The sequence below is a fragment of the Hevea brasiliensis genome, chromosome 14 (genome assembly GCF_030052815.1).
Source record: "Hevea brasiliensis isolate MT/VB/25A 57/8 chromosome 14, ASM3005281v1, whole genome shotgun sequence".
In the NCBI taxonomy this organism is placed as follows: Eukaryota; Viridiplantae; Streptophyta; class Magnoliopsida; order Malpighiales; family Euphorbiaceae; genus Hevea; species Hevea brasiliensis.
Genome location: NC_079506.1, coordinates 39937977 through 39964463, shown reverse-complemented (window position 1 = coordinate 39964463; position 26487 = coordinate 39937977). Strand labels below are relative to the sequence as shown.

The 26487-nt window shown below is 30.7% G+C and overlaps 1 protein-coding gene across 1 annotated transcript; it reads right to left on the bottom strand.

Moving 5' to 3' along the window:
- Positions 1–814: 814 nt before the first annotated feature.
- LOC110662401 (uncharacterized) lies at positions 815–6635 on the bottom strand. Its single transcript, XM_021821359.2, has 5 exons — positions 6139–6635; positions 5849–5971; positions 4130–4229; positions 3355–3476; positions 815–1100 (listed from the first exon to the last, which is right to left on the bottom strand). Exons 1-5 carry the CDS (start codon positions 6457–6459, stop codon positions 939–941), a joined length of 828 nt encoding a protein of 275 aa, XP_021677051.2. The 5' UTR covers positions 6460–6635; the 3' UTR covers positions 815–938.
- Between the last annotated feature and the right edge of the window lie 19852 nt (positions 6636–26487).

The following is a 26487-nucleotide window of genomic DNA, read 5'->3' as shown; positions in this document are numbered from 1 at the left end:
TTGATTGGTAGATAAATTTTTAATGACATCAAAATGATGTCATAATTGTATTTATGTTTCATTTTATTTTCATTTCCTACTCATTTTTAATTAAAATTTTTCATCAATATTTATTCACATTTTATGTCATATACCTCTCTTACTTGAATAGACAAGTTGGTCAAAAATTATCTCATAATCAAAAACAAAGGTTAGGATCTTGTGGCTTTGCAAAACTGATTTTTTCGGCATTCGCATATCAAGGATTTTTTTTTTTTTTTTCTAAGGAACACCAAGGAATCATTAGAAACTTTGTTTTACCCTATCAGAAATTTGAAACTCAACTTGCGAGGATGATGCATATGATAATGATACAATTTCAAAGAATAAAGGAACGCACATACAACAGATACGTATTATTGCAAGAAGACGAGGGACCATCGTCGTGTGATAGGTGGGACTGCCAAGGCTGCTGTCAACGTAGCTAATATTAACTTCTTGAGGAAGAAGATATTTTATACTAAGCTCTTCAAAAAAAATTTTCATCTACAATGCTAGATCAGATCTTCTGCTATCCCTATCTCCAGAATTCGGGAAGTTTATGGTGTGATTACCATAGAGAGCCATTTTCATCATCGATGAAAATTGCAAGCGCTTATTTAAACTTTTCCATTTTCTTTTCAATACTTTGCTTCTCTATAATAGAAGTATTGGTTAATTCAAGATTTAAAAATTTTTAAACCTATTAATCACTTTTTTATTTTTATTAAACTCTCAAGCAAACCAAAATTAATTAATCTTCCATTATATTACCCTATCCCCATTGTTTACACTCTTAAAAACCACCATCCAATGTGGGTGTCGTTTGCATTAAACTTTAGGAGTTCTACTAATCATTTAGGAACCTCTTTGAGCTACTTGAACGGAGTTCAAATTCACAAATAAAAAATAAACATAAGTCAGCTCGACTGCAATGAACGGGCCCGAGCTGCAGCTCTTTCTAATGCCTTCAACCTGTTAGCTTCCATGCGAGCTCTTTGTTCATCTGTAATCAAAACTTCATTGGCCAAGCCAACAATATTATTTTGAGCTGGTGGCTCCATGCCAGTATGAGATGGTTCCTGCAATTATGATCGCCAAATTACTCATTAATAATGGAAAATACTCAGGTTCTTTTCTTTGCCTGCTTTTTTCTCAAAAATTTTCATAGATCAAATACCAAAACTATCCACATACACATATCTGAATTATGGCAGCCATATTTCTATTTTCTTGTGCTAACGTAATGACGTTTCTATGATACCTGAATTCAAGAAATAAAAATGCAGCAAACAACTCTAATGACAGCAATGCAGGTGAAAATATAAACAGGTAAACAACAAAAATAGAACAATAAATAGGGACTTTGATTAAACACAAAGAATCAGCAATGCAGCAAGAATCATTCTTGCAAAATTCATTCTTTTGGATTTCCTTGTCCTTGTCAGAAATGCAGAAACAAGTTCAACCTTAATGCACAAGTACATATAACCAATTTGTACTTTTAAAATCCTAGCAATATATACAGAAATGCATGAAATTGGCCAGTATGTTTAGAATGAGTTGCCACTATAGTTACACCATGGAAACAGCCAATTTGATGAGCTGGAGCTTTCTTGACAAGACAAGTAGGCATGTTCCATTTAAGTCAGATGACAGTGGTGATCCTTGTTGGGCTATACTGCTAGGTAGACAAAAATAATAGTTGTGAACTTAGGGCTGGCATAAAAGCCAAGTAGATTCCAACACAATAAATTGCCCAGGTCCCCACAAAACTCAGAATTGAAGTACAAGACCAATTCCATGAATTTTCATAGATGTGCTTAGAATTAAAAAAACCCAAAAACAGGGACAGAGCCAAGGCTCCACAAGTGGGGACAAGTGCCCCTATTGAAAGTTCAGAATATATATATATATATACACACACACAATACATAAAGTTTGATAGATGAGACATTAAAAAGAATTAATCTAATAGGATATATCAAAAGTCCTATAATTATTTAATTATTTATTGAAAAAAATATAGCTTGAAAGCTTCTAATAAGCTTATTACACTTAACATGCACTCAATTAGTGTATGAATACATTACTTGTACATTTTAAGTGATTGGTGATTATTAATTTGCGTCTAATATAATAAAAGACAATAAGTAAAATAAATATACAAGTATTTCTGTCAATTTTTCATGAGATTATAATGGATTTATTATACATAATTAAATTTAGTACATTTCATTTCAAGTCAATATTTAATCAAATTTAAATTAATAGACATTTTGACATAATTATATTTGATTGAAAATTATATTTATTTATTTATTTATTAAAGGGTAATATTTTATAAATAAAAGAATATACATTTTCTGCCCCACTGACCAAAATTTCTAACTCTGCCACTGACAAAAATTGTTGTCTTTTTTTGGTCATTAACCATATATAAATGAATTTCCAAAAGTGATTTCAAACTATATTGTTTCAAGAGATACTAAAATGCATAATATAAAAGGAGACCTGAGCTAGAAAATGTCTTACTAGGAGAATAGTGTACATCTTTTCCATTTGAGCATTTAACTCTGGCGTCAAGTGCATGAATGCTATTATAAAACAGAATTTTCTCATTTCATCTTATACTAGTTACAGCATATACTCAAAGGGGATGATCACTTTTACTGCCCATTAATGTACAACAAACTTTTAGCATTTCTCTTCAATGATGTGCCATGATTTTCACAAATACTGCTCAAGCACAACTAATTTACCTGGCAACTGAAGACTTTAATGACATAATTACTTCTAAATTCAGAATAGCATATAATTATGTTGGCATCAGTTTGAATAAAGCTATTAAAAACACTACTTAAAGATCAAACATTTTGTGAGCACTAAGCACTTAAAACATGTGTTGTGCATGCAAACAGATATATTGATTAACTGAACTTGTTATTTGTAAATCATTGTGCTTCACTCGTACAGGATCTAACGAGATTTTGCTGTCATATATACAAAAGATAAAGAGCATGTAGATTTAATTTTTACTTTTTTCTTTTGGCATCAAAATAAAATAAACAATTTAGAAGAGTTAATTACTTGAATTATATATATCTTGAGGCATATTAACTTGTGGCATTAGTTGCAGAAAAGAAGCAGAAAAGAATCAGAAGCCATATAACAAAGTTATCTTCCTGTTATTTGTATCAACAGAATGACAATGGTTCTGTTTTGTGAAGGATATATCCAACAAATTGCTGTTTTCTGATGAATTGGGTAGAGCAGAACTGTAAGAAACAGAAGATTTAGAATTAAAGAAACTAAATTAAAAGAAATAACACTCACTTCAGTAGCTCTATCATCACTCTCATGAAGCATGTCTTCTTGTACTCCATCTGCACCATAGTTCCTCAAATGTTGATCTCCCTGTTGATGCAATCCCACAGCTTCATCAGGAGCTGAATGACCTATAAGAATTTGACACATATTACTAAGAATGAAATGATAAATAATACTGACAGTTCCAGCCTCTTTTATTTTTTGTGCACAAAATGTCATAAGATTTTATCTGATGGCACTAGCAATAATCAAGTGGATATGGTTAACTTACCATTGGAAATTATTAATGACAAAATGGAGACATTTGTATTCTAACAACAAACAAAAACACCAAAAGGCTCTAAACCCCTTCAGAGGCCAAATGCCAATAAGGGAGCAACTTGCATTTGCTATAGAAAAACTAAGATTTGAAACTAATTGCAATTAAACAAATAAAACAAGAAATAAGTAAATATTAATGTAGAGGAATTTAAAGATGGCTTCCTGTCATCAATGGTCTAGTCTGATATACATGTAAACCTTTTAACAAATGATTAGGACAAGGAGATAATCGTGGCTGAAATTGTATCAATAACTAAAAATCAAAATATGAATTGAAAATTTTAAATTTCATTGAAAACTGTAAAAAGCATGAAAGTGTTTTTCACAGTGACTGGTCCCCTAAAAACATTTGGAGCAAATTAGTTCAAGCAACAAAATATACATTTAATTAAAAAAAAATTAAAAAATGTGTAAATGTGCAAGATTCAAATGCCTTTTGATGTTAAGATATCCAGCATACCTTGTTCAAGGCTTGGTCCAACATGTTCAGTCGCTGATTCATGCAACTTTTTTGGATCCCCTCCACTGGCAACTCTTTCTCTTAAATCTCTGAGGCATATCTGCTCAAAAAATGAGCAGAAAAATAATTTAAGAAAGAGTCACGGGCCTCATGGGAATTGTATGTGTATATGCGTGCATTTTGCATGCATGCATTCAACAGACACTAATAACAGTAAGAATACAGAAAGAAGGCAGAGAATAAAATGGGCTAGGTACAGCACATATTACTGGTGTATTTCAATAAAGCCTTCCCAATATATAATATTTATAAAATACACACATTTACTTCAATGCGGGAAAAACTATACAATGGACAGCAAAAATATTTCTTTTCAACTATCTTACAAAGTTTGTATTCTTCAAGTTCACATAATCCTATTAAGGAATACTTCCTACAAAGCAAAATCATATTTACATGTCAGTACCAATATTTTTTAAAATGCACATGGTATGATATTCTTAAAATCTAAGATGGAAATATCCATAAATTCTACCTTCAAAAGTGGCCAACACTTTGTCAATAAAACTACAGTAAGTGCCATTGCCCTTGTCAGGAAAGTGGACCAATAATCATAACAAATGCAATCAAGAAACATCAACAAATGAAAGAGAACCTAAATTCTGATGCCTAGAGGTGAGGTTAGGGACAATGGCCATGGGTTTGCAGGGTTATATGTCATAGGGATGAGGAGGTAAAAGGCTATTGTCTAGTCTAGTGCAGACTGTGCAGTGGTATATATCTTGGAATCATAACCAAGATATTCCACAATGCCATTTCATATAAAAAGCTAAACAGTAGGCATTTCTTCAGAGTTGCATACCCAAGACCATACCCCAATGGGATCATAACTGGATAATGGCCTGTCTTTTGCGGGGAAGCTATGATGTTGTGTACAAAGGATAGGGGGGTGAATTAAAACTTGTGTTCTGTAAATGAAATGGTTGGCTGAGCTAATGTTTCAGTAAATAGTGATATTCTTCAGACATTGACCCCCACAAAATCCATGGCTATCATACAACTTTGTCATGGATTATATTTTGACACTTTTATCAACAAAATTTCTTACATATCTCCTCTTCCAATTCATATATTCCATTTTCTTGTTCATTAACCCACTTTCTTAGCCAATTCTCCTCACCACACATACCAGCATGCACCATACATATATCCACATATTCTTAAAAAGGAAAAGTCAATCAAAGATTGTCATGATTCAAAAATACATAACATCATTAGATCCACATTTCTCCTCACATGTTATCCAGAAGAACATCTTAATGTTACCATAAAGGCTAAAGCTAGTAACTAATCCTCCAATACGGAATGTCATTGTACATAAATCTATAATCTTCAACATTATGATAAATGACATTAATATATTCTTTGAAACATGATAGAAGTAATGCAATACCATCATAACCAGAATTTGCAATTCTCCAATGCACACACGATACTGGTTACTTTTGCAAAACAAATCCTCCCATTTAGCAATGGCCCTTAATTTTCCTAATAAATATGCTGCACAAATCGTAATTTTTTTTTCATACGAAAAAATAAATAATAATGGCAGCGTTCAAGCTCCTGGGAAGACAAGATCCCAAACCAGCAATACAACCATGGCATTAGCATTTCACAATCAACAAATAAACAAAAATATAAAAAGTAAAATTGTCTTACCTTGACACACCTTGTGGCCGCAACTTGTTCCACCTTATGAACAAATTCATCAAAGGAGTAATAAGGGAGCAAGCGAGAGTGCCATTCACTATATAAGCGAATTAGATTCCCTAAATCTCTTACCTAAAAAATACAATTGAAAGTTAAATTTGAAACACAGAAGACAAATGAATTTAAAGTAAACATTAAACCCATGAGAAACAGAAAAACGATCTTTCCACTTCATTGTATTGGAACCCAGACTTGATTTCTAATTCCATACCCTGATCCCCAAAAAATATTAAAAATACCTCGTGTCCGCGGCCACGATACATAAAATGGCGAGGGAAATGGCGAAGAACATAGCCGAGGCCATCATCGCCGAGAAGAATCTCAGGGGTGAGTTTCGGCCTGCTTCTTGGCGCCTTCTTTGGCTTCTCTGCTACAGGTTTTGAATTGCTAATATCGGACTTGATAGGGAAAGATCTGGAAGAATTCGAAGAGCTGAGATTGGTAGATTTTGAGGGAGGATTAGAGTTAGGGTTTGGGTTTGAATCAGGGCAATCGCGCGACCAGTGGCCTGGCCGCCCACACTTGTAGCAACCAGTGGGCGCTGCTTTTGCAGGTTCCATTTTGTTTCCCGTCTCTGTTGAGTCGGGGAATTTTGTGCGTTATCACAAAGTTGTATTTCTTTTTGGCGGGCAAAGGAGGGAAGAATTAGCGTGGCTACCGCCAATTTTCTCAGCCCGCCGTATCCCGTTTGGGGGAATTTATGAAAGGGAATCCCAATTTTTCATTGTTTTCAGCCAATTAGAAACTAAAAATTTATAAAAACTAGCGGAATATTAATACTATGCACGCTAATAAATAAATAAATAAATATATATATATATATATATATATATATATATATATATATATATATATATATATAAAAGTAATTTAAATCGACTTATATGAGAAGAGTAATACTTACCTGTAAGACTATACATCTATGAGGATTTAATCCAAAATTTGAAAAAGTGAATCCATATAGCCGAACTCAAATTTTTTGGATAAAATTGAGTTGAGTATATATATATATATAATTTTTTAATTAAAATTTTTTAATATTATTATTTAAAATTTTAAAATATTAATAATAAATTTTAATCAATTAATTTAATATTAATAGCCATACATTTTTTTTAATGGTCATAAATTGTCCTTCATATATAATAATAATAATAATAAAAAATTATTTTAAATAATAAAAATAAAATTAAAGTAAATTAAAATTTATTAAATATATAAAAGGATGAGAAAAAATTTTTAAATATTAATTTTTCTTCAAAGTAAATATGAGTCTTAATTTTATTGTAATTGACTTTTTAAATTAAAAATTAGAAATATAATAACATGTGATAATTATATTTAGTAATTATATTATATCTGTTTAAAAAATATAAAAAATACTTAATGTTAATTTTTCTCTTTTAAAAATTTAAAAATTAATGGATAGACATTATCTTTAATAATTCGACATGTTTAAAAAAAATTAATCATTAATTTCTCGTAAAAATTCAAATATACTTTATTATAATTTACAGTAGATATTTTAAAAGAAATTAAACTCTTAATTATAGTAATAATTGAAAAATCATTATAATATTAGTTGAATTTTAAAATTAAATGTCTTGAGTTGTCAAATTATTAGTAATTAAATATTAAATTTAATTATAGTAAATGTGTTCAAAAATATTTCACTTTCCTTTAAAGTAATTACCATTAACTTTTTAATAATGAATGACAATTATATTTAGTAATCAATACTTTTTCTATTATTTAAATTTAGAAGATCAAAATAATTAAGAATCGTATTTAAAAATAAAATTATATAATAACTATATATTACAACTATTTAAAATATATATAAAAATTGTTATCAATAAATTTAATTAAAAATTATCACTTGCTATAAATATGACAAATTTAAAATCCTATCTCGTCTTGAGTTTGTTTTATAAAATCTGAACAACCTTTCATCAGAAAGCGAATATAAAATATACATAAATTAGCATATATGTATTCATTGAGTATAATTAATAAATTAATATAATTAACTCTTAATTTTTCCTATCTCTAATTAAATTAAGCTTTTCTAGACATTTGTAATAATAATAATAATAATAACAATAGCTGCTTATTATAATATTTAAATATAATAATTACATAATTTGTAACTTACATATACATAAATAGGAAATTAATAACTTAATTATAATTTATAGAAATTGTATCATTAATTAATTTTTCTAAATAATAATAAAATAATATAACATAACATAATTAATATTAACTAAATTAATAATATTAATTATTTATTAATATACTATAAAAATATCAAAAAAATAATGAAAATTAAATATTAATATAAATTTATTGTTTACCATAACTATGAAAATAAATTTTTATTTCATTTCATTTTTCCACAATTCATTTTATATAGCATTCAATATATAATTAAAAATATGTCTTTATTAAATGAACACTAAAATGAGATAAATAAAAATAAAATAACATTAAAGTAAATTAAAAATTATCAAATATATAAAGAGAAAAAAAAAAAGAAAGCAAAGTATTTAACTCCATGTGACTACTTTCATAGTATAATTTTAAATTATTTTATTAATTTTAAAGTATATATAATTCTTAAATTTTTATAATTAAATAAAATAATTAAAATTTTAAGAATCAATCATTAAATAAGAAATTTATAAAATTATTAAAATATATCTAATATTTTTAATTAGTTAACCATAAAAATTATTATAATAATGGTCACAGTAAAAATAATTAATGGTAATAATTAATTACATTAATCAATATAATTATTATATATATATATATATATATATATATATATATATATATATAATAAAGAGTTTTTCCTATATCTAATTAAATTGAAGTTTCTACGTATTTATAATAATAATAATAATAATAATAATAATAATAATAATAATAATAATAATAATAATAGCTACTTATTACAATATTAAAGTAATAACTAAGTAAATAGTTTGTAACTTATATACATATAATTAGGGAATTAATAACTTAATCATAATTTTAAAAAATTATATCATTAATTAATTTTTCTAAATGATAATAAAATAATATAACATAATTGATATTAATCAAAGTAATAATATTAATTATTTATTAATATACTATAAAAAAAATAAAAATTGAATATTGGTATAAATTTCCTATTTGCCAACTATGAAAATAAATTTTTATTTCATTTCATTTTTCTATAATTCATTATATATATATATATATATATATATATATATATATATATATAATTAAAAATATATCCTATAATTCTTGATTTTAATTTAGATTATATATTTTAAAGGAAATTAAACCTAATTATGGGGTGTATATATATATATATCTTAATCACCAAGAATCTTAGTCCTAATTTAAAGTAAATATTTTAAAGGAAATTAGATTTAATTAAAACTATTTAGAAAATATAAATAAAATTTAATGTTGACTTTTCTTTTTTTTTAAATTAAAGATTAATTACCTTTAAAATTTCAATCATTAATTTCTCATGAGAATTTAAATATCCCTGATTCCTGATTTTAATTTAAAACATATATTTTAAAGAAAATTAAACTTAATGAAAATTTTTATCATTAATTTTTAAAAAAAATCTAAATATTTCATGATTCTTAGTTCTAATTTTAAACATATATTTTAAAGGAAATTAAATCTAATTATAGTAATTAATAATTTTTCATTATTTAAACTTGGAAGATCATATTAATTAAGAATTACATTTAGAAAATTAGATTATATAATAATTATATATTACAACTATTTAGGAAATATAGATAAATTTTAATTTTGATCTTTTTTTAAATAACCTTAATAATTAGACATCTTTTAGAAAAAAATTAATTATTAATTTCTCATAAATATTCAAATATTCTTGATTCTTGGTTCTAATTTAGAATATATATTTTTAAAAAAATTAAATTTAATTAAAACTATTTAGAAAATATAAATAAAATTTAATGTTGACATTTCATTTAAAAAAAAATTAAAGATATTTATTTTAGAAGTTATATAATAATTATACATTTCAACTCTTTAGAAAAATATTGAAAAGATTAGATCTTCAAGGCAGAATATTTTTTGTAGTTATCATTCTTTTCTTCATCTCCTTCATTTTATTAGTGTTTTTCTTTAAAATGACAATCCTCATTGTGATTCTTTCTGAATTTCCACTTCTTCTGCCACTCTTTATGGTAATTTTGCTATGTTTTTTTTTTTATTTGATTTGGTTACACTCGGTTCTATACTCTGTTTCTTGTTATGATTCTTGATTTTCTACTTAATTTTTCTAAAAAAAAAAATATTTCAACTTTATTTTCAAAAAATATGGGAAACTTTCCTTGCTAAGAAGATTGTTTTTTTGGAGCTTGTTCTTTTACAAGAACAAGATCATTCTATTCTAATGCCAGTTAAACAAAAACTGCTTTTATGTATTTATTTATTTTTAATACTATGGGAGGTATATTTTATTTATTGAGGTGAATCTTATGATGGATCTTCATAGTATTTGATTTGTAAATTTGATATTATAGTGCTGATCTAATAATATATTTGTGGTACAACCTCCAAATGAAGACACATAACCTGCAGTGACTTCTTCGCCTCACTTCAAGTTTGAATAATCATTACAATTCATAAAATGATAAAAATTTGGATTACAGAGAATATAATATTATTCCCTTAATTTTTTGTATTCAATAAATTGAACTTTGATATTGATAAAAAAAAAATATGTATATTTAGGCATATTGAATATCCTTTTTATATATTTTTAGGCAGTAAAAAGTTAAATTTGGATTGTAACTTAAAAATAAAATAAGAGGAAAATTTGTTATTAATAAAATTGATAAATGAGGTAAGGAAAAAAATTGCTAACAATAAATTCAATTTAATATAATTAGTATATGTAGAAAGGAGAAAATATTGCTAGCAATAAATTCAATTTAATATTGCAACTTAACACATGAGAAAATTTGACTACTTTAAATAGTGTCACGTGTTATAAATATAATTATTTTTGAATCTTATATGACAGCACCAGGAAAAAAACCTGTCTGCTATATATATATAATTTTTTTTTATCAATTTTTATGTTTAAAAATATAATAAATGAAATGATTTAATTTTTTTAATTAAAAAAATTTATTCAAAAGAAATAAAAATTAAGTCAAAAAGTTGTATGATAATGTGAAAATTTATTTCAGTTCATTTCTTGCATATAATTTATTTTTGTTTACACTAAAAATAATTTTTAATGGCTATTAAATTATTTTTAACCTATAATTAATTTTATTAATTTTTATAAATTATAATTTAATAATTTATAATATTTTTATTTTATTAAAAATATATTTAATTTAACTGTTAGATCTAACTGATAGTTAATAATTAATTGTTATTATTATTATTATTATTATCTGATGATATGTAATTTATATTATAGTTGATTTATATTAAATGTTTAATAAAATACATCTTGTTGTCCCTTGTAGCAACCCAAGAGGATGGTGAATTGGGTTCTAACTGTAAAATTAAAGACTAAAAGAAATTTAGACATAAAGAAGAGCAGAGAAAGAATGATGACACAAGAAATTTATAGAGGTTTGGCTATCCCAAGCCTACATTCTCTCCTCAAGGATTTCACTGGGAGTTAACTCCACTAAAATTCTTTTAGGGGTGAAGAATAAACCCCTTACAATCACCACAAGAGCAAACTCTTGCTTTTTTATAAATCCCTTTACACTCAAGAGCTATTTAAAGCTCTATCACACTCAAAATTACAATAAATGCTCACAACAACCTTACTCTCATAATGAAGAATTTACAACTCAAATATCAAGTTCTCAATATTAACTATGGTAGCTCAAGTTCTAGAGAGAAAAAATGAAGAAAATATTTAAAACACAATAAATTTCCAAAAAGATTATTGTTGTAAAACTTATTTCTAGTCATAAATGGTGCCTATTTATAGTTTTTACAATAAAATAACTGTTTGGGATGCATTAAATGCTAAATTAGCCGTTCAACCACCAAAAGCTCTATTTTATCAAGTTGCAGAAACCCAGATTCGGCTGCCGTAGTTATTTACTTCGGCTGCCGAAGTTTAGAGCACAAAAAAAATTACTTTTGAAAAGTCACTTTCGATTGTCGAAGTTCCCACTTTCAGCTGCCAAAGTGTTCTCTGGATAAAATGACTTTTAACACTAAAAACCATCATTTAAAGAATGAACTTCGGCAGCCAAATTTCTCACTTTCGACTGCCGAAGTACTCTCTGGACAGTAAGTGTCAAAAAAGCACTTAGGCTTCGGAAATGCGTAACTTTTTTACCGAAACTTGAATTTTCGATCCGTTTGAACCGTTGGAAAGATAATTTGATAAACTTTTCAATGAAAATACTTTCAAAAAAAAATTTGCACTTGACCAATGTAAAGATTTCATTTTACTCCCCATTAGTCAAGAAAAAGTTACAAGTAAAGACACTAAGAAATTAAGAGTTTAAAAAACTCATAACTTTTTTATCCGAACTCAGATTTTTGATCCGTTTGAAACATTGGAAAGATAATTCAACGTATTTTGCAACTAAAATACTTTTTTAAAATTAATTTTGTATTTTTAAAAATTTATTTAATTTTTCCTTGATAAAGAATTAGGTGAAAATAAAGTTGAACAAGATATTCTTAGTACCACCTAGATTTGAGCCAACACAATTAATTAAATGAGATTTATAAGATATAAAATAAATAAAAGTTACATTGTAGGGTCCCATAAATATTTGCTTCCTTATCTTGCTCTTCCTTAACCTTGATTTGAAGCAATTTAATAATTTTGAATCTAGGGCCTACAAACTTAATACAAACACTTCTAAATTATATTAGTAGCACACTAATTATTTATTATCATCAAAATATGGGTTAAGACACCTAGGTCCAACAATTATTAATATATAAAATGATTAATAATGATGTATATCGTATAATTTACTTTACTGTTGAAAGAAAAATATAATTATTAATTTATTATATTATTTATTTTATTATTAAAATAAATATATATTTATCATTTATTTTATTATTAAAATAAATAAATAAAATCAAATAATCTAATATAAAATAAACTAATTATTATTAGCGAGAAAAAAAATTATAATTTTATATTTTTGCACGTAATAATGTGGTTTTTTTATAAAAAAAATTTTGTATTTTATGCCATTAATAAAAATAGAAAAAAGTGTTAATAAAATTATAATATGTTAATGTAAAATGGAAAGAAATAAGGCAACTGTGTCAATAATATTGATTTATTAACCAACCTGTACGGGGAAAGATAGATGTAAAATTAATTAGGATTAAGTTACTTTATTCAAATAATAAAAAAATTTTATTTGTATTTCATGAACAACTCTAATAGTATAATGGATACAAATTGAAGTTGATAGCTATCCTATCAACTGGCTGTAACTTATAAGCTTTCTTTTTTTTTTTTAATTTTTACTAAATATTTTAGTTCAACAATTTATAAGCTTTTTTTTTTTTTTTAAATTTTTACTAAATATTTTAGTTCAACAATTTGGATATCGATTGCTAAAGTCAAAAATCTTAGTTTCATTTTGTCTCAACTATAATAATTTTGGGGCGGGGGTAATAGATGATTGCTGAGTAGTACGATCTTGGTGAGATTATGGATGATCAAGAGACATTGTGGATTGTCTTCAAAGGTCGTTTATTTTCTGCAAGACAAAAATGAGTTGGCCAAGGGAGAGATCTCTCCTTAGCACTCTAAAACTTAAGTTGGAGCGGATAAATGAGAGAATAAAGACTGAAGTAAAATTTGTAAAAGCCTACCCCCATTAGTAAGCATACCAATGCCTCATTTATAGTTGAGCTTCCTTTGCCATGAAGTAATTTCTTAGCTTGGACAAGTGGGCAACTTGCATAAATGCATGCACTTACCATCTCAAGAGGATTTCCTTTTTTAGAATGAGCTGTAGACTATGTAGGGTCATGCTGATAATGTGGCTGTAAAGCCATTTAGGGGAAGGAGATGTGGGGTATATTTTAATTAATTATTTTATACTGTATCAAATCCCACTCCCTAGTTCGATCCAAGAAAGTCAAGTCAACGACGTGAAGGTCAAACTTAGGACTGTATAATCATCGAGTTTAAACAATCCTTTGCGAGGTTTACCAATAATTATAAAGAGAAGGTGATACTCATGGTAGGATTATTAAATGTACAATTTATAATAAGATATGGCCATGTGTGTAATTTGTGCTTGTGTGACTAATGCGAATGTCATGTATTTAAATGACTTAAGTCTATGTGATGGCTAACGAACTTATAGTTTAGCTCGTATAAACCTTTGCCCTTAAAATGACACTTTTACCATTAAATGGGCTGTTATGCCCTTTTACCCTTAGATGGGCACTTTTTCTCTTAAATGGCTCTTTTAGAGTGTTAAGATCCTATTAAGGCTAAAGAACTTGAAAATTATATCATTGTTTTGACTTAGGAGCTATTCGCTCTAAAGATTGGGCATTTCAAGCTTATAGCTCTTAAAGGAGGCTTTTTAGCTTTTAGTCTCAAGGTACTCAGACTCTTAAAATAACACCTTTCGGAGCTCTTTTCACTCTTACGACCTAGAGTTCTAAAATTTTGAAAGTCTTCATTCTTTAGAGTTGAAGCTCTTCATTTTTAGACTTAAAGGTCTCTATTTATTAGACCTAAAGGTCTATATTTTGTAGATCTTTATGTGACACCCCTGAAGGAACGGAAGCGTGAAAAATACAAGTTTATACCATTGAATTCAAAATTTTTTACCTAGGGTCACATGCATCATGCAAGATTTATTTTTATCTATTTAATTTCAATGATAAACAACATATTAAAACTCTTTTAATATGTTTTTGGATCTGTATTTGCCATTTAAAATTTTAAAATTAATCAGATTAATTTTAGAACCCTAGATTAAATCAAGAACGATTATACTAACCTCTTGATGCACTGCAGCGTGTCTGCGCCTCTGAGATTCGTCTTCAGGACACCAGATGTTGTCCCTCTAGCTTGTCCACATCAAGAACACCTATGGCAGCCCTTGAACAGCTTCTAAAGCTTTTTCTATTAATTAGAAATTCAAGTTCTGCCTTTTAAGAGATTAGAGATGTAAACAGGACACTAGAAACAATTTCTAGTGTTCTTAATTCAAGAGATTGATGGCTAATCTCTTTGAATTGATGAGAGATGAAGAAGAATAGATGAAAAGCCTCAAAGTGGCATGACAAAGGAGAGGAGTGGCTGCTGGTTATTTTTCTTTTCATAACCACACTTAAATAACTAGGTTAACACATTAAACCCTTGTCACATGTCACACTTTGATTAGCTCTAGGTTTAAGTGACCCAATCACATTGTTCCAAGTGTCAAACCTATATTTAATCTTGATTTTAATCATCTTACATGATTAAAAAATATTTGGCAAGCTTATGTGTAATCCCATGTGTCACCATCTCATGGTACCACGTGTCACACTGTGAAATGACCAAAATGCCCCTGTGTCTTAATTTTGAGTTCTTAACCCAAAATAATTATTTTTCTTCTTCTAATTAATTTATATCAAATATAAATTAATTCTCATTAATTAAATTCATATTTAAACACTTTAAATATAAATTTAATTTATACTACACATCCAATAATCTAGATTTGGTTTCAAGTCATGCTAGGGACTTTGCAATTTAATTGCAAACTAAACCTATTTAATTAATCAATTAAACACTTTAATTAATTAATTAAATCATATTTAAATAGGTGATAACTTGTGTATGTCTGTGACTTACTAGGCTCATCACTAATTGGCAATGAGACATGATATCAACTTTTAATATCATCAGAACTCTTTCTTACCATAAATGATTTCTCTAAATCATTTTATGCACCTCATAGACCATGGTTAATACCTAGCATAGCATGCCATGGCCACCCAATTAGTAATAAGGTTTACCTTAAATGAACCTATAATCATATGTTACCATGCACTAGAATCTCTCTGTTACAAAATCCCAACTCAAGCTGGAGTCATGGTTTATGTCAAACTCCATTTGCTATGAATATTATGTTCTCTTTTAATTCCAGTTCTTGATTAAAAGATTTTCTCATCAGAAACTCTTTTCTGAATAAATCTATCTGTCTGGCAGAACTTGAAACATCAAGAACAATTAAATGAACATAGGATTTTATCTCTATTTACTTAGAGGAACATATTCCATCTTGATCAACACCTACCTCCATATATAACTAGTAAGAGCCAACACATGCCCATATACCCATACATAGTACAAGTATGAAAGCAGTATCAAACTCAAACTACCTATATACAAGATAACTGTGCTATCTCAGGTCTAAAGATTATATGCACTGATATGATTTATGACAAAACATTGACAAGAGTAAACTCCATGTGCTTGTCATAAGTGTCATTGGTTCGGCCTACTTATCATTTATAAGTGCCTATCATGTTTGTTATATGGCATGAGACTCACCATTCCATCTTATTTTTATCTCATATAAATAACTTGGGAACAAACATGAATACAATCTTTCTGGATAAGTCATGTCCTTATTATGAAGTATCCTCGATTGTGAACCTATTTATGATACTTTGTGCTAGAAATATTGTCACTCATATTCTTAACAACTTAAGAATAATATTTCTAACAAAATATCAATGGACCTTTTCTATTACACATAAATATATTATGTAAATGGAAAAGTGAAAATGCCTTTTATTAATAAAAATATGTACAAGATACATACTAAATGATATGCTCTAGGACATACTACTAACAACCCCTTACCTGTCTACAGTGTAGCCGAGCAAGTTATGCCACTCAGTGCGCCGGAGCACCAATTTATGTTTCTATTACAATTTATCCCTTTTAATTCATTTATTTTCAGTTTTGATAAATCTGAATTTTTTCGCAAAATTTATAGAAAATCCGGCAGAGTGCCGGCTGTAAATTGGAAAAAAACAGTTCTTCTGAACCTGTTTAAAACACTTCCAATATAATTTTCAAATCCAAACTCCATTATACACATTTCAAGTCAATCTCAAAATCTCAATATCAAATCACAATACTATTTTCAAAACTTTTCTGTTCACTTCATCACTTGAAGCATATTCATAAATATTTTTCAATATTTCATTTATCAACATACATTATACAGAAAGTTTTGATAACATGAAATTTCATATAATTACATTATTACATAATTACAAGAGTTGATAGTTACAATCCCAAAACTAATACATAATACAAAATGCAAAATACAAAATGCTATCCAAAATCCTAATGTCCTACCATATGCAGTGCAGATATGAGGTGACTCTGGACTCCGGATGCAGCTCTAAAGGCTCACCCTGTCTGATGTCTATTGGGCTCCCCAGCTAGGTCTCCAGTACCTACACGTGGCAAAAGCGACGCGCTAAGCAATTCTGCTTAGTGGTGACAATATAAAATAAAATAAAATAAAAATAAGTATGTAGAATGTATGTTTACATTTTTGGGTAGACTTAATTTTTGATAGTATTTGTAGTATTATTCGATTTAAATTTGGTAAGATTTATTAACATTGCCCGAGTAACCCATACTAGTTGACTGGACTGGATAAACGGGTAAACTGACACTAGGTACTAAGTACCTCGGACCATCACACCATCGGTCACATTGTGTCTCCCGGTTGCAACAGAACAACTAATAAGCTGTAATAATTATCAAGGATATAATTCAAGTATAAAAACTCAAATAACATAGCCAAAGGTTATTATGTCACCGAATGGCATGGGAAGCCATGAAACATAGAATGGCATGAAGCCATATGCAGTATTGCTAACAGAACCTATTGGCATGCCAACCTATCCAAATCAATCGTGCTAGGTATACTAGGGCATTTTACACTTTTAAGTTTTACAATTTTTGAAATCTAAGTTTTAGTGTTACTATTCCATTCATTGGTCAACAAAAATGTTAACTTTTGCCTAGGCAATAGATACATTGGTTCTAATATCATCAACATACCACATTTTGCATTTTAAACTTGTTGGTATTGGTTGCCAATACCATTTCTAAGCTTAATGCTAATTGGACAGAATTTTCAGTTTTCATGCTTTGTCTTTACTGTTCCATTAGTCATTTTTGTAGTGGGAATTTGGCAAACTGATCAACATGAAAGTTGTTCCTTATTTTGTCTAGTTGCATTTCCTTTTTTTGAATCACTCCATTTGGAGTTTTGTAACTCTAGTTATGGCCCAAAAACCATAATTGGCCGAATTAAAATTTTGTCTAGAATTTTTGGACTGACCAAATCTACAGTGTTAGGAACAGTGACTATAACTCACTTTTTGAATATGTTCTGGTCATAATTTGGGTTAGGTTTCTTCATGAAAGTTGTTGGTCTATATCTCAGCTTGTTGCTGGTAAAATTTTAGGTCAATTGGACCTTTCTACACTGAGTTATAGCCAAATGATCAAACATTGTTTATTTGATTATTTTGCCCAGGTAGATTACAGGTCACCCGGATTAGGGTAATCTTTTGGTCTATTTGGTTTGGTTTTCTGGGCATGGTTTCTTCACTAAAGTTGTGCCATTATGTGTCTAGTTTCATGTCTAATTAGCCTTGCACCAATTAGACCTCTACAATTAATTCAAGTTATTGCTGCCCAAACCTGCTAGACTCATGCCCAGTCCTGCAGGTCACCAAGGGCAGCCATACCAAACTCCAAATCCCACTACTCAACACACTTCATTTTTTTATTTAAATAGAACCAAATGGTCACTAATTGACCAGTAAAACCTATTTTCATCATCACATGGTCAAAGTGCCATTTTTCCTCCCCAAACCCTAACTCAAATATTACAATCCATGCATTTTCATTTCATTTCATCAATCCACTTAGTAGATACATATTGTGGGTAGCCATACAAGCATGTTAATTCTATAAAACTCATAACAATCATACCCTACCAAGGCTGTCGAAATTTAGGGTTAGCATACCAATGGTATTTCATCAATTTTTTTTTTGTCATTTACACTCATTCTTAGTCCTTACACATAGATTTAAAGTGAAAGAACAAGGTTAGGTCACTAACCTCTATGGAGTGAGATTTCCCACTTGTTAGGGTTGCTTTTTTCCTTTTCTTTTTGCTCCCAAAAGAATCACCAAGATGCAAGAACACTTTTTGGTGTTGGGAGTATAGGGTTTTGTTGGGTAGAAGCTAGGGAAAATCAAGCTTTAAAAGCTTGAAAATGGTGGCTATGGTGGGTATGTCACGGCAAGGAAGAAGAAGAGAAGAGAATTCTAATTTTTCTTTCATTTTTCAGCCCACTTTATCTCTTTAAAATAATGTTATGCCATGTGTCCACATTAGGTTGGTTGGGAGAATCTTAATGATATCATTATGATGTCATAAGTCTATTTTCTTTCATTTTCTCATCTTTTCTTATCTATTTAATTGCAATTAAATTTTTAACAACATTTATTCATATTTTATGTTATATAGATTATTTATTTAACTGGACAAGTTGGCCAAAAATCATCTTTGACGACGAAATAACCAAAATGCCCTCCGTTTGGCTTAACGAGCCAAAATTGTCTGTACCGATTGAAAATTTTTCTAAGCATTTCCTTAGCATTCTAATGCCATAAAGAGCCTCAATAACCCTTCTCTGGAGTCCCAATAATTACTTTATAATTTTTCCCCCGGGTCTAGGGCTCCTAGTTGCCAGAACCGCAACTTCTCACTAGGTTACCTATCGCTAGGGCACCGGCTCATTTAACTTGGTTGTATTTTATTTCTAAAATTTTTCCTAAATTTTTCTTATTAATATTTGAGTTAATTATGGTTCCTCACTTTAGTTTAATTATTTTTCCGGACATTCTAGCTGTTCGGACCGACACTGGTCACCGGAACAGTAGAATGTACGGAGTTACTAAAGTGAGGATGTTACAACTCTTCCCCTCTAATAAAAATTTCGTCCTCGAAATTTGCCTGATGCAAATAGTTGAGGGAACTGTTGCCTCATCGTCTCTTCACTTTCCCAAGTTGCCTCTTCAGTGTTGTGGTGCCTCCAAAGCACTTTCACCAGTGGAATTTGTTTATTTCTCAGTTCCTTCACTTCCCGAGCTAGGATCTGTATAGGTTCTTCTGTATATGTCAAGTCCGATTGGATTTCAATCTCTTCCATGGAAATGATATGTGAAGGGTCTGAGCGATATCTTCTCAACATATCCTAGCCCATTATGCGAGACATCACTGTAGACCACAAAGTCTTTTCCGATCTTGTTGTGTTAACTGCTGGTGCTTCACAATGACCTTGACCTCTCAAAACTGGCTTGGCACTTGTCGTTCCAGCCAAATTTTACATTCTTGTGCAATAACTTGGTCATTGGAGCAGCTATAAGGGAGAATTCCTTCACAAATTTTCTGTAATACCCAGCTAGCCCCAAGAAACTTCTAACCTCAGTTGTATTTCTGGGAGGCTTCCATTCCATCACTGCTTCTTTCTTTTTGGGATCCACTCTAATCCCCTTAGCTGATACTATGTGTCCAAGAAAGGAGATTTCACTCATCCAGAAGTCACACTTGGATAGCTTAGTATACAGTTTCTTGTCTCACAGGGTTTGCAGAACAATCCTCAAATGTTCATCATGTTCTTCCCTGGTCTTGGAATACACCAGAATATCATCAATAAAGACCACTACAAACCAATCTAAATATGGATGGAAGATATGGTTTATAAGGTCCATAAATGCTGCTGGTGCATTTGTTAACCTAAACGACATCAATAAAAATTCATAGTGCCCATACCAAGTTCTGAATGCAGTTTTTGACACATCTGCATCCTTTACTCTCAACTAATGATGCCCTGATCTGAGATCAATTTTTGAAAATACACCGGCTCCCTTCAACTGATCAAACAGATCATCAATTTTGGGTAACGGATATTTATTCTTCACAGTTACTTTGTTCAACTGCCGGTAATCAATACACAATCTCAAAGTTTCATCCTTCTTCTTCACAAACAGCACTGGAGCTCCCCATGGTGACACACTGGGGTGTATGAACCCCTTATCAAGTAACTCCTGCAACTGAGTTTTCAACTCCTTCAATTCAGTGGGTGCCATCCTATAAGGAGCAATTGAAATTGGTGCTGTACCTGGCATTACCTTAATAGCAAACTCGACTTCCCTTTCTGGTGGTAAACCAGGCAACTCTTTAGGAAATACATCTGGGAAGTCTCTTACTGTGGGTATATCACACAAGTTTGGCTTAGCTTGCCTAGTATCAACCACATGTGCTAGGTAAGCTTCACAGCCTTTTCTCATCAATCTTCTTGCAACTGTGACTGAGATAACATTGGACAGGAAATCTGTCCTTTCACCCACAACAGTAATCTCATTACCTTCAGAAGTTTTCAGAGAAATCCTCTTCAGTTTGTAATCAACTATTGCCTGATGACGTGACAACCAGTCCATTCCCAAAATCACGTCAAACTTGTGGAAGGGCAATTCAATTAGGTCTGCCGAGAATTCATACCCCTGAATCCTCAACGGGCATCCTTGATACACCTTATTCACTACCACATTGTGGCCTAGTGGATTTATGACCAGAATGTCTTGATCTCCTCTACTGGAACTCCCCTCTCTACGGGTAGTTTGATGCAAATGTAGGAATGAGTGGATCCTGGATCCACCAATGTATGCATAGAAGTGTTGTAGAGGGAAAACATACCCCTGATGACATCCGGGGCATCTTGCTCCTCCTGAGCTCTGATGGCATAGGCCCTGGTAGGTATTCTAGTTTCTGGTCTCTCAGCTGACTGGGATGCAGGCCTCAGTGATGGACCAGCTGCCTTAGATTTACCAGGCTTCCTACCCCTTTGTGGTGCAGGAGCAGGTTTGTCAGCTTGTGTTGGAGCAACTGTAGTAGTCCTCTTCGGACAATTCTTGATCTGTAGTTCTGTAGATCCACACCGTAAGCATGCATCGGTCACTCGCCAACAATTCCCCTTATGCCACTTCTGACAGTACTGACAGGCAGAAGATGCTGGGGTTGGTCCCCTAAACACCGTCTGTCACACCCTACTCCCCTGTAAGATGTAACATGATCCCGTAGTATACCTAATGAATTACCGTACTTCGCCTACCGATAATCCATTAAATATACTACAAGGATTTTAAAATAATTTTCATAAAATTTAAATCATCGATTAAAATCTGGTGTTATAAAATTTTTTTCAAAATTTCGGCAAAGTGCCGATTGTATTTTGAGAAAACAGTTCTTCAAAACCTGTAAAGAACACACTCCCAATATGTTTTCTCAAATACAACTTCAATAACTTCATTTGAACCCATAATTCAAATCTCAATAATCAAATCAATCTCCTCATAAAAGAAACATTTCATTGATTACAAGACTCAAAATTAATATTACAAAACTATTCAGATAAATGAAGTCTCAAATTTACATTTACAATAATTTATATTTAATTACATACCAAAATATTTTACAAGAGTTTTTATACAACTACTCAAATAATTTACATACATATTATTACATGCATACATCAAAACCTATGTACATGGGTATACCTATGATATACCTGGAGCTGATCTGAATGTGTCTTCAAAGAAACTTACTCACTGCTCTATGCTCTTCTTACCTGCGACAGCATACAAAGCTATCGCTGAGTGGTGAACTCAGTGGTGCACAACTATAATTTAAAACATAGTACAATATGCATTGATAAAATTTACAGCAAATAATTTGGAAATTTGAATACTCATCAAATTCCAAAACTCAAAATATTCATTGCCAATAATGTAAATCATTTGTATGAAATGACTTTGATCACGAAATTCAATTTATCAAATCATGACTAACCATTTAAGGTAGTTCCAACAAAATCAATTATACATAAATCATAACTGAAATCACAATTCTTTACTATTCAAAAACATTCTGTATCTCAAAAACCATGTTGTATCTTAAAAACCATGCTGTATCTTAAAAACTATGCTATATCTCAAAAATCATGCTGTATCTCAAAAATCATTATTTATCTCACTAACTATGCAAGACTAATCCGAAAGGGCCATATTCGAAGTGATTCTAACTCCCTATGGTCGGGGAGGTCGAATCAGATTCTAACTCCCTATGGCCGGGGAGGTCGAATCATCGTGCACAGTACACACCACAATAATAAATCTTCCACAAGGGCCATAACGATAAAAAAAAAAACTTAGATCTAACCTCAAATCAGAGGAAAATCTAAGCCTGTGCACGTACCATGGTAATCAAAACACAACTAACTCCATTGTCTTCTCAACAAATGAGAGAGACGGGTAATAACCTAGTCAAGCATCTATAGTGAGATATAAAACAATATCACAATCCTTTTAGTGGGCATAAATCACAATATAATTCGATTCAAATTCAATTCCAATATCCAATAATTTTTATGCTCATCACAATTCAAATCATAAATTTGCATTTTTCCATGAAAATTACCATCACAATTCAAAACATGTTCTATCACAATTTTCCAAAACATAATTTATTCAATCCATAACAATGCTTAATACTTGTGGAAATACCATTTCACAAAGCTAAATTCATACATACTATAACAATTTCAATAATCATTGAATTAAATCCAATGCTTGTAAACATAATACATAAGAAAAATATGTCATTTAATCATATGAAATATTCAAAACAAAATCAGTTAAAAACTAGTTGTGCACAAATCTCTGATAACTGTCTCTTGGCTCTGACTCAGTGTTCCCTTCCCCTTCCCTGAGTCTTTGCTAACTGAAACACACAATTTGAAGTGTTTCAATACTCATTTAAACTGTCTCTAAGAATAAAGCTTAATAATTAACTTATTGAATTCTATTATTTCCTTAGTCAACCTAAGATGTCAACCCTTGATGCAGTCTAGGTGAATTAGGTTTTAATGTTACCAATATGTCACATTTGTAGCCTTTTAGTATTAGTACATGTTACCGAATTTATTTCCATGTATATTGCGTTTTATTGCAATTTGTCGGATCCCGGTATACTAATTTGACCTAGCCGGATGACCTAGTTCCCTCGGCTTTCGGGTTTCGGTCAAAACTACAAACTTGTAGATCTATGTCTTATTGCATGCGGGGCAAAATTTCAGATCATTCTGAGTTTACTAGACCAAGTTATGGTCATTTTACTATTGCTGGTCAGAATGTACCAAAATTGGTCATTTTAGGTCATTTTAGGTTCGGCCAATTTTTGAACCCGAATTTGTGCAAGCTGTTTGACTTGCTTATGGTCACTTCTGGGCTTTGGTGTCCTCATAAGACTTGTAGATATAGGTCTTAACTATTCATGGTCAAAATTTTAGGTCAATTGGACCTGTTTTGAGTGAGTTATGGTCTAAAAACTAACTACTGCCCAAATGGTAAATTTTCAGGCCTTAATTGCACTAATCCGGATTTGGTCACTTTTCAAGTTACCTTACAAGCAGAATTTTGGTAAGCTTCCTTCATGAAAGTTGGCACATTTTGTGCCTAGTTTCACCTCCAATTGGTCTCATACCAAAAAGCCACACACTTAAGGTTCTAGGCCCATAACATAAACTACCCTATTGCATTTTATTCATTACTCATCAAAGGACACTTTTAACATTTACCAAACTAAACATTCATGCCAATTCTGGTTTGTGCCATAACTTAAACACAATTCACAACATATTGTTGGTCATTTTGGTAGCTTACAATCACCCTCAATATGCACCATTTAGTACAGAATTTTTCAAGCTTAAATTACAACAATTCAATCACCTAACCTAGCTCATTTACATGTCCAACCTCACACCATCATACATATACCCAAGCTGCCATAACAACTATCACAATTCAACATTAGTATTCCATAAACCAAACATGAAATAACATCTTTATGGTTCACCAAACCAAGCTGCTGATTCATACATTACAGTCCATTAATTTCCAAGCTTCCAAATTCAAGTACACATTCACATATACTAAGTATACATCACCCAAATTAATTCCTACACACATAAACATTTAATCAACCCTTTAATCTACCATTTACAAGCAAGAATAAACTGTCCTCAAGGAGTTTCCATGGCTGCCAAAAATACACCTCTCCCTTTAAACATCAAACCTCAAAAATCTCTCCATAATTTAAGTACCCATAACATTCTTACTAACTTTAATGAAGCCATAACCCAAAAACACAAACTTACCACTTTGGAAACTCTTCAAAATCTCTCCAAAACTTGGTCTTCTTGTTTCTTATCTACTGCCCAAGGTGTATGGACAATCTTTAATGAAGGAAAGTGCCAAGAAAGGAGCTTGAATCTCTCATGCATGGAGCTTCAAACCATGCGTCAATGGAGTTTTTTTGGGAGCAAATTTCTGCTGGTTCTAAGGTTGAAGATGAAGATGTGTATTCTGCCCAAGATGATGAGTTAGTGGTCCACTTTGATGGGTGAGTGGAGCACTAAGCTTAAATTAAATATTAGTTTAATATAAGATTTCATTTTCCCATATTAAGCTTCCCATTTTTGCTATTTACATTAGGTACCACTAATTTAATTTTTCATGACATTTTCCAAGTGTAATATCATTTATTTTTAATGGAAATTTAGGTCAAAAGACAACTCAGGGTGTCAAATGACCACAATGCCCCTGTTCGGGTTGCATTCCTGATTTTTCGGTAACACCGGGTTTTGTCCGTTTTTCGATTTCTCACTTTTCTTTGTACTAATTAATTAATTTTTCTTTGATATTTCTAATAGCATTTATACTTCAATAGGTGTATATTTAAGTCCTAAAAAATATTTTTCGGGGTTCCCCACGGTCTAGGGCTAGCCAACGGTCCACGCCGCGACTTCCCGGTGCGGTCACCCATCGCTAGGGTTCTCAGCTCGCTTAACTTGGTTACATTTCTTTGCTATTATTTTTCCTTTGTTTTTCTTGTATTTTCTTTTCTTGTATTTCGTTATTTTATGTCTCCTCACTCATATCGAAGTGTAGTTTTAGGCATCCTAGCTGTCCGGACAACACTGGTCACTGGAACAGTAGAATGCACTACCGAACTTAGGGGTGTTACACCGTCCCTGGACATCTGCCCACTGATAGTGTGGACTGGCCTCTCCTAGGTGTGAACTATGGTCTGGGCCCCTAAGACTGACCCTGACCCTGTGGTGGTCCTGAACTCTAAGCAGGAGGACCCTTACTCTTCTTACTGGGAGTAGAAAATGCACTGGACTGACCCGGACTCCTCTTCTGCTGTTTTTCCTCTCTATTTTGTTCATTTATTCGGACCCTTTCCACTTTTGATGCAGCATCAACTAGCTTAGCAAAATTAGTAATCTCCAATACTGTGATCATGACTTTGATATTATCATTAAGTCCTTCTTCAAACGTTCTGCACCGCTCTGCCTCTATAGGGACTATCTCCCTCCCATATAGGCTCAGTCTGACAAAC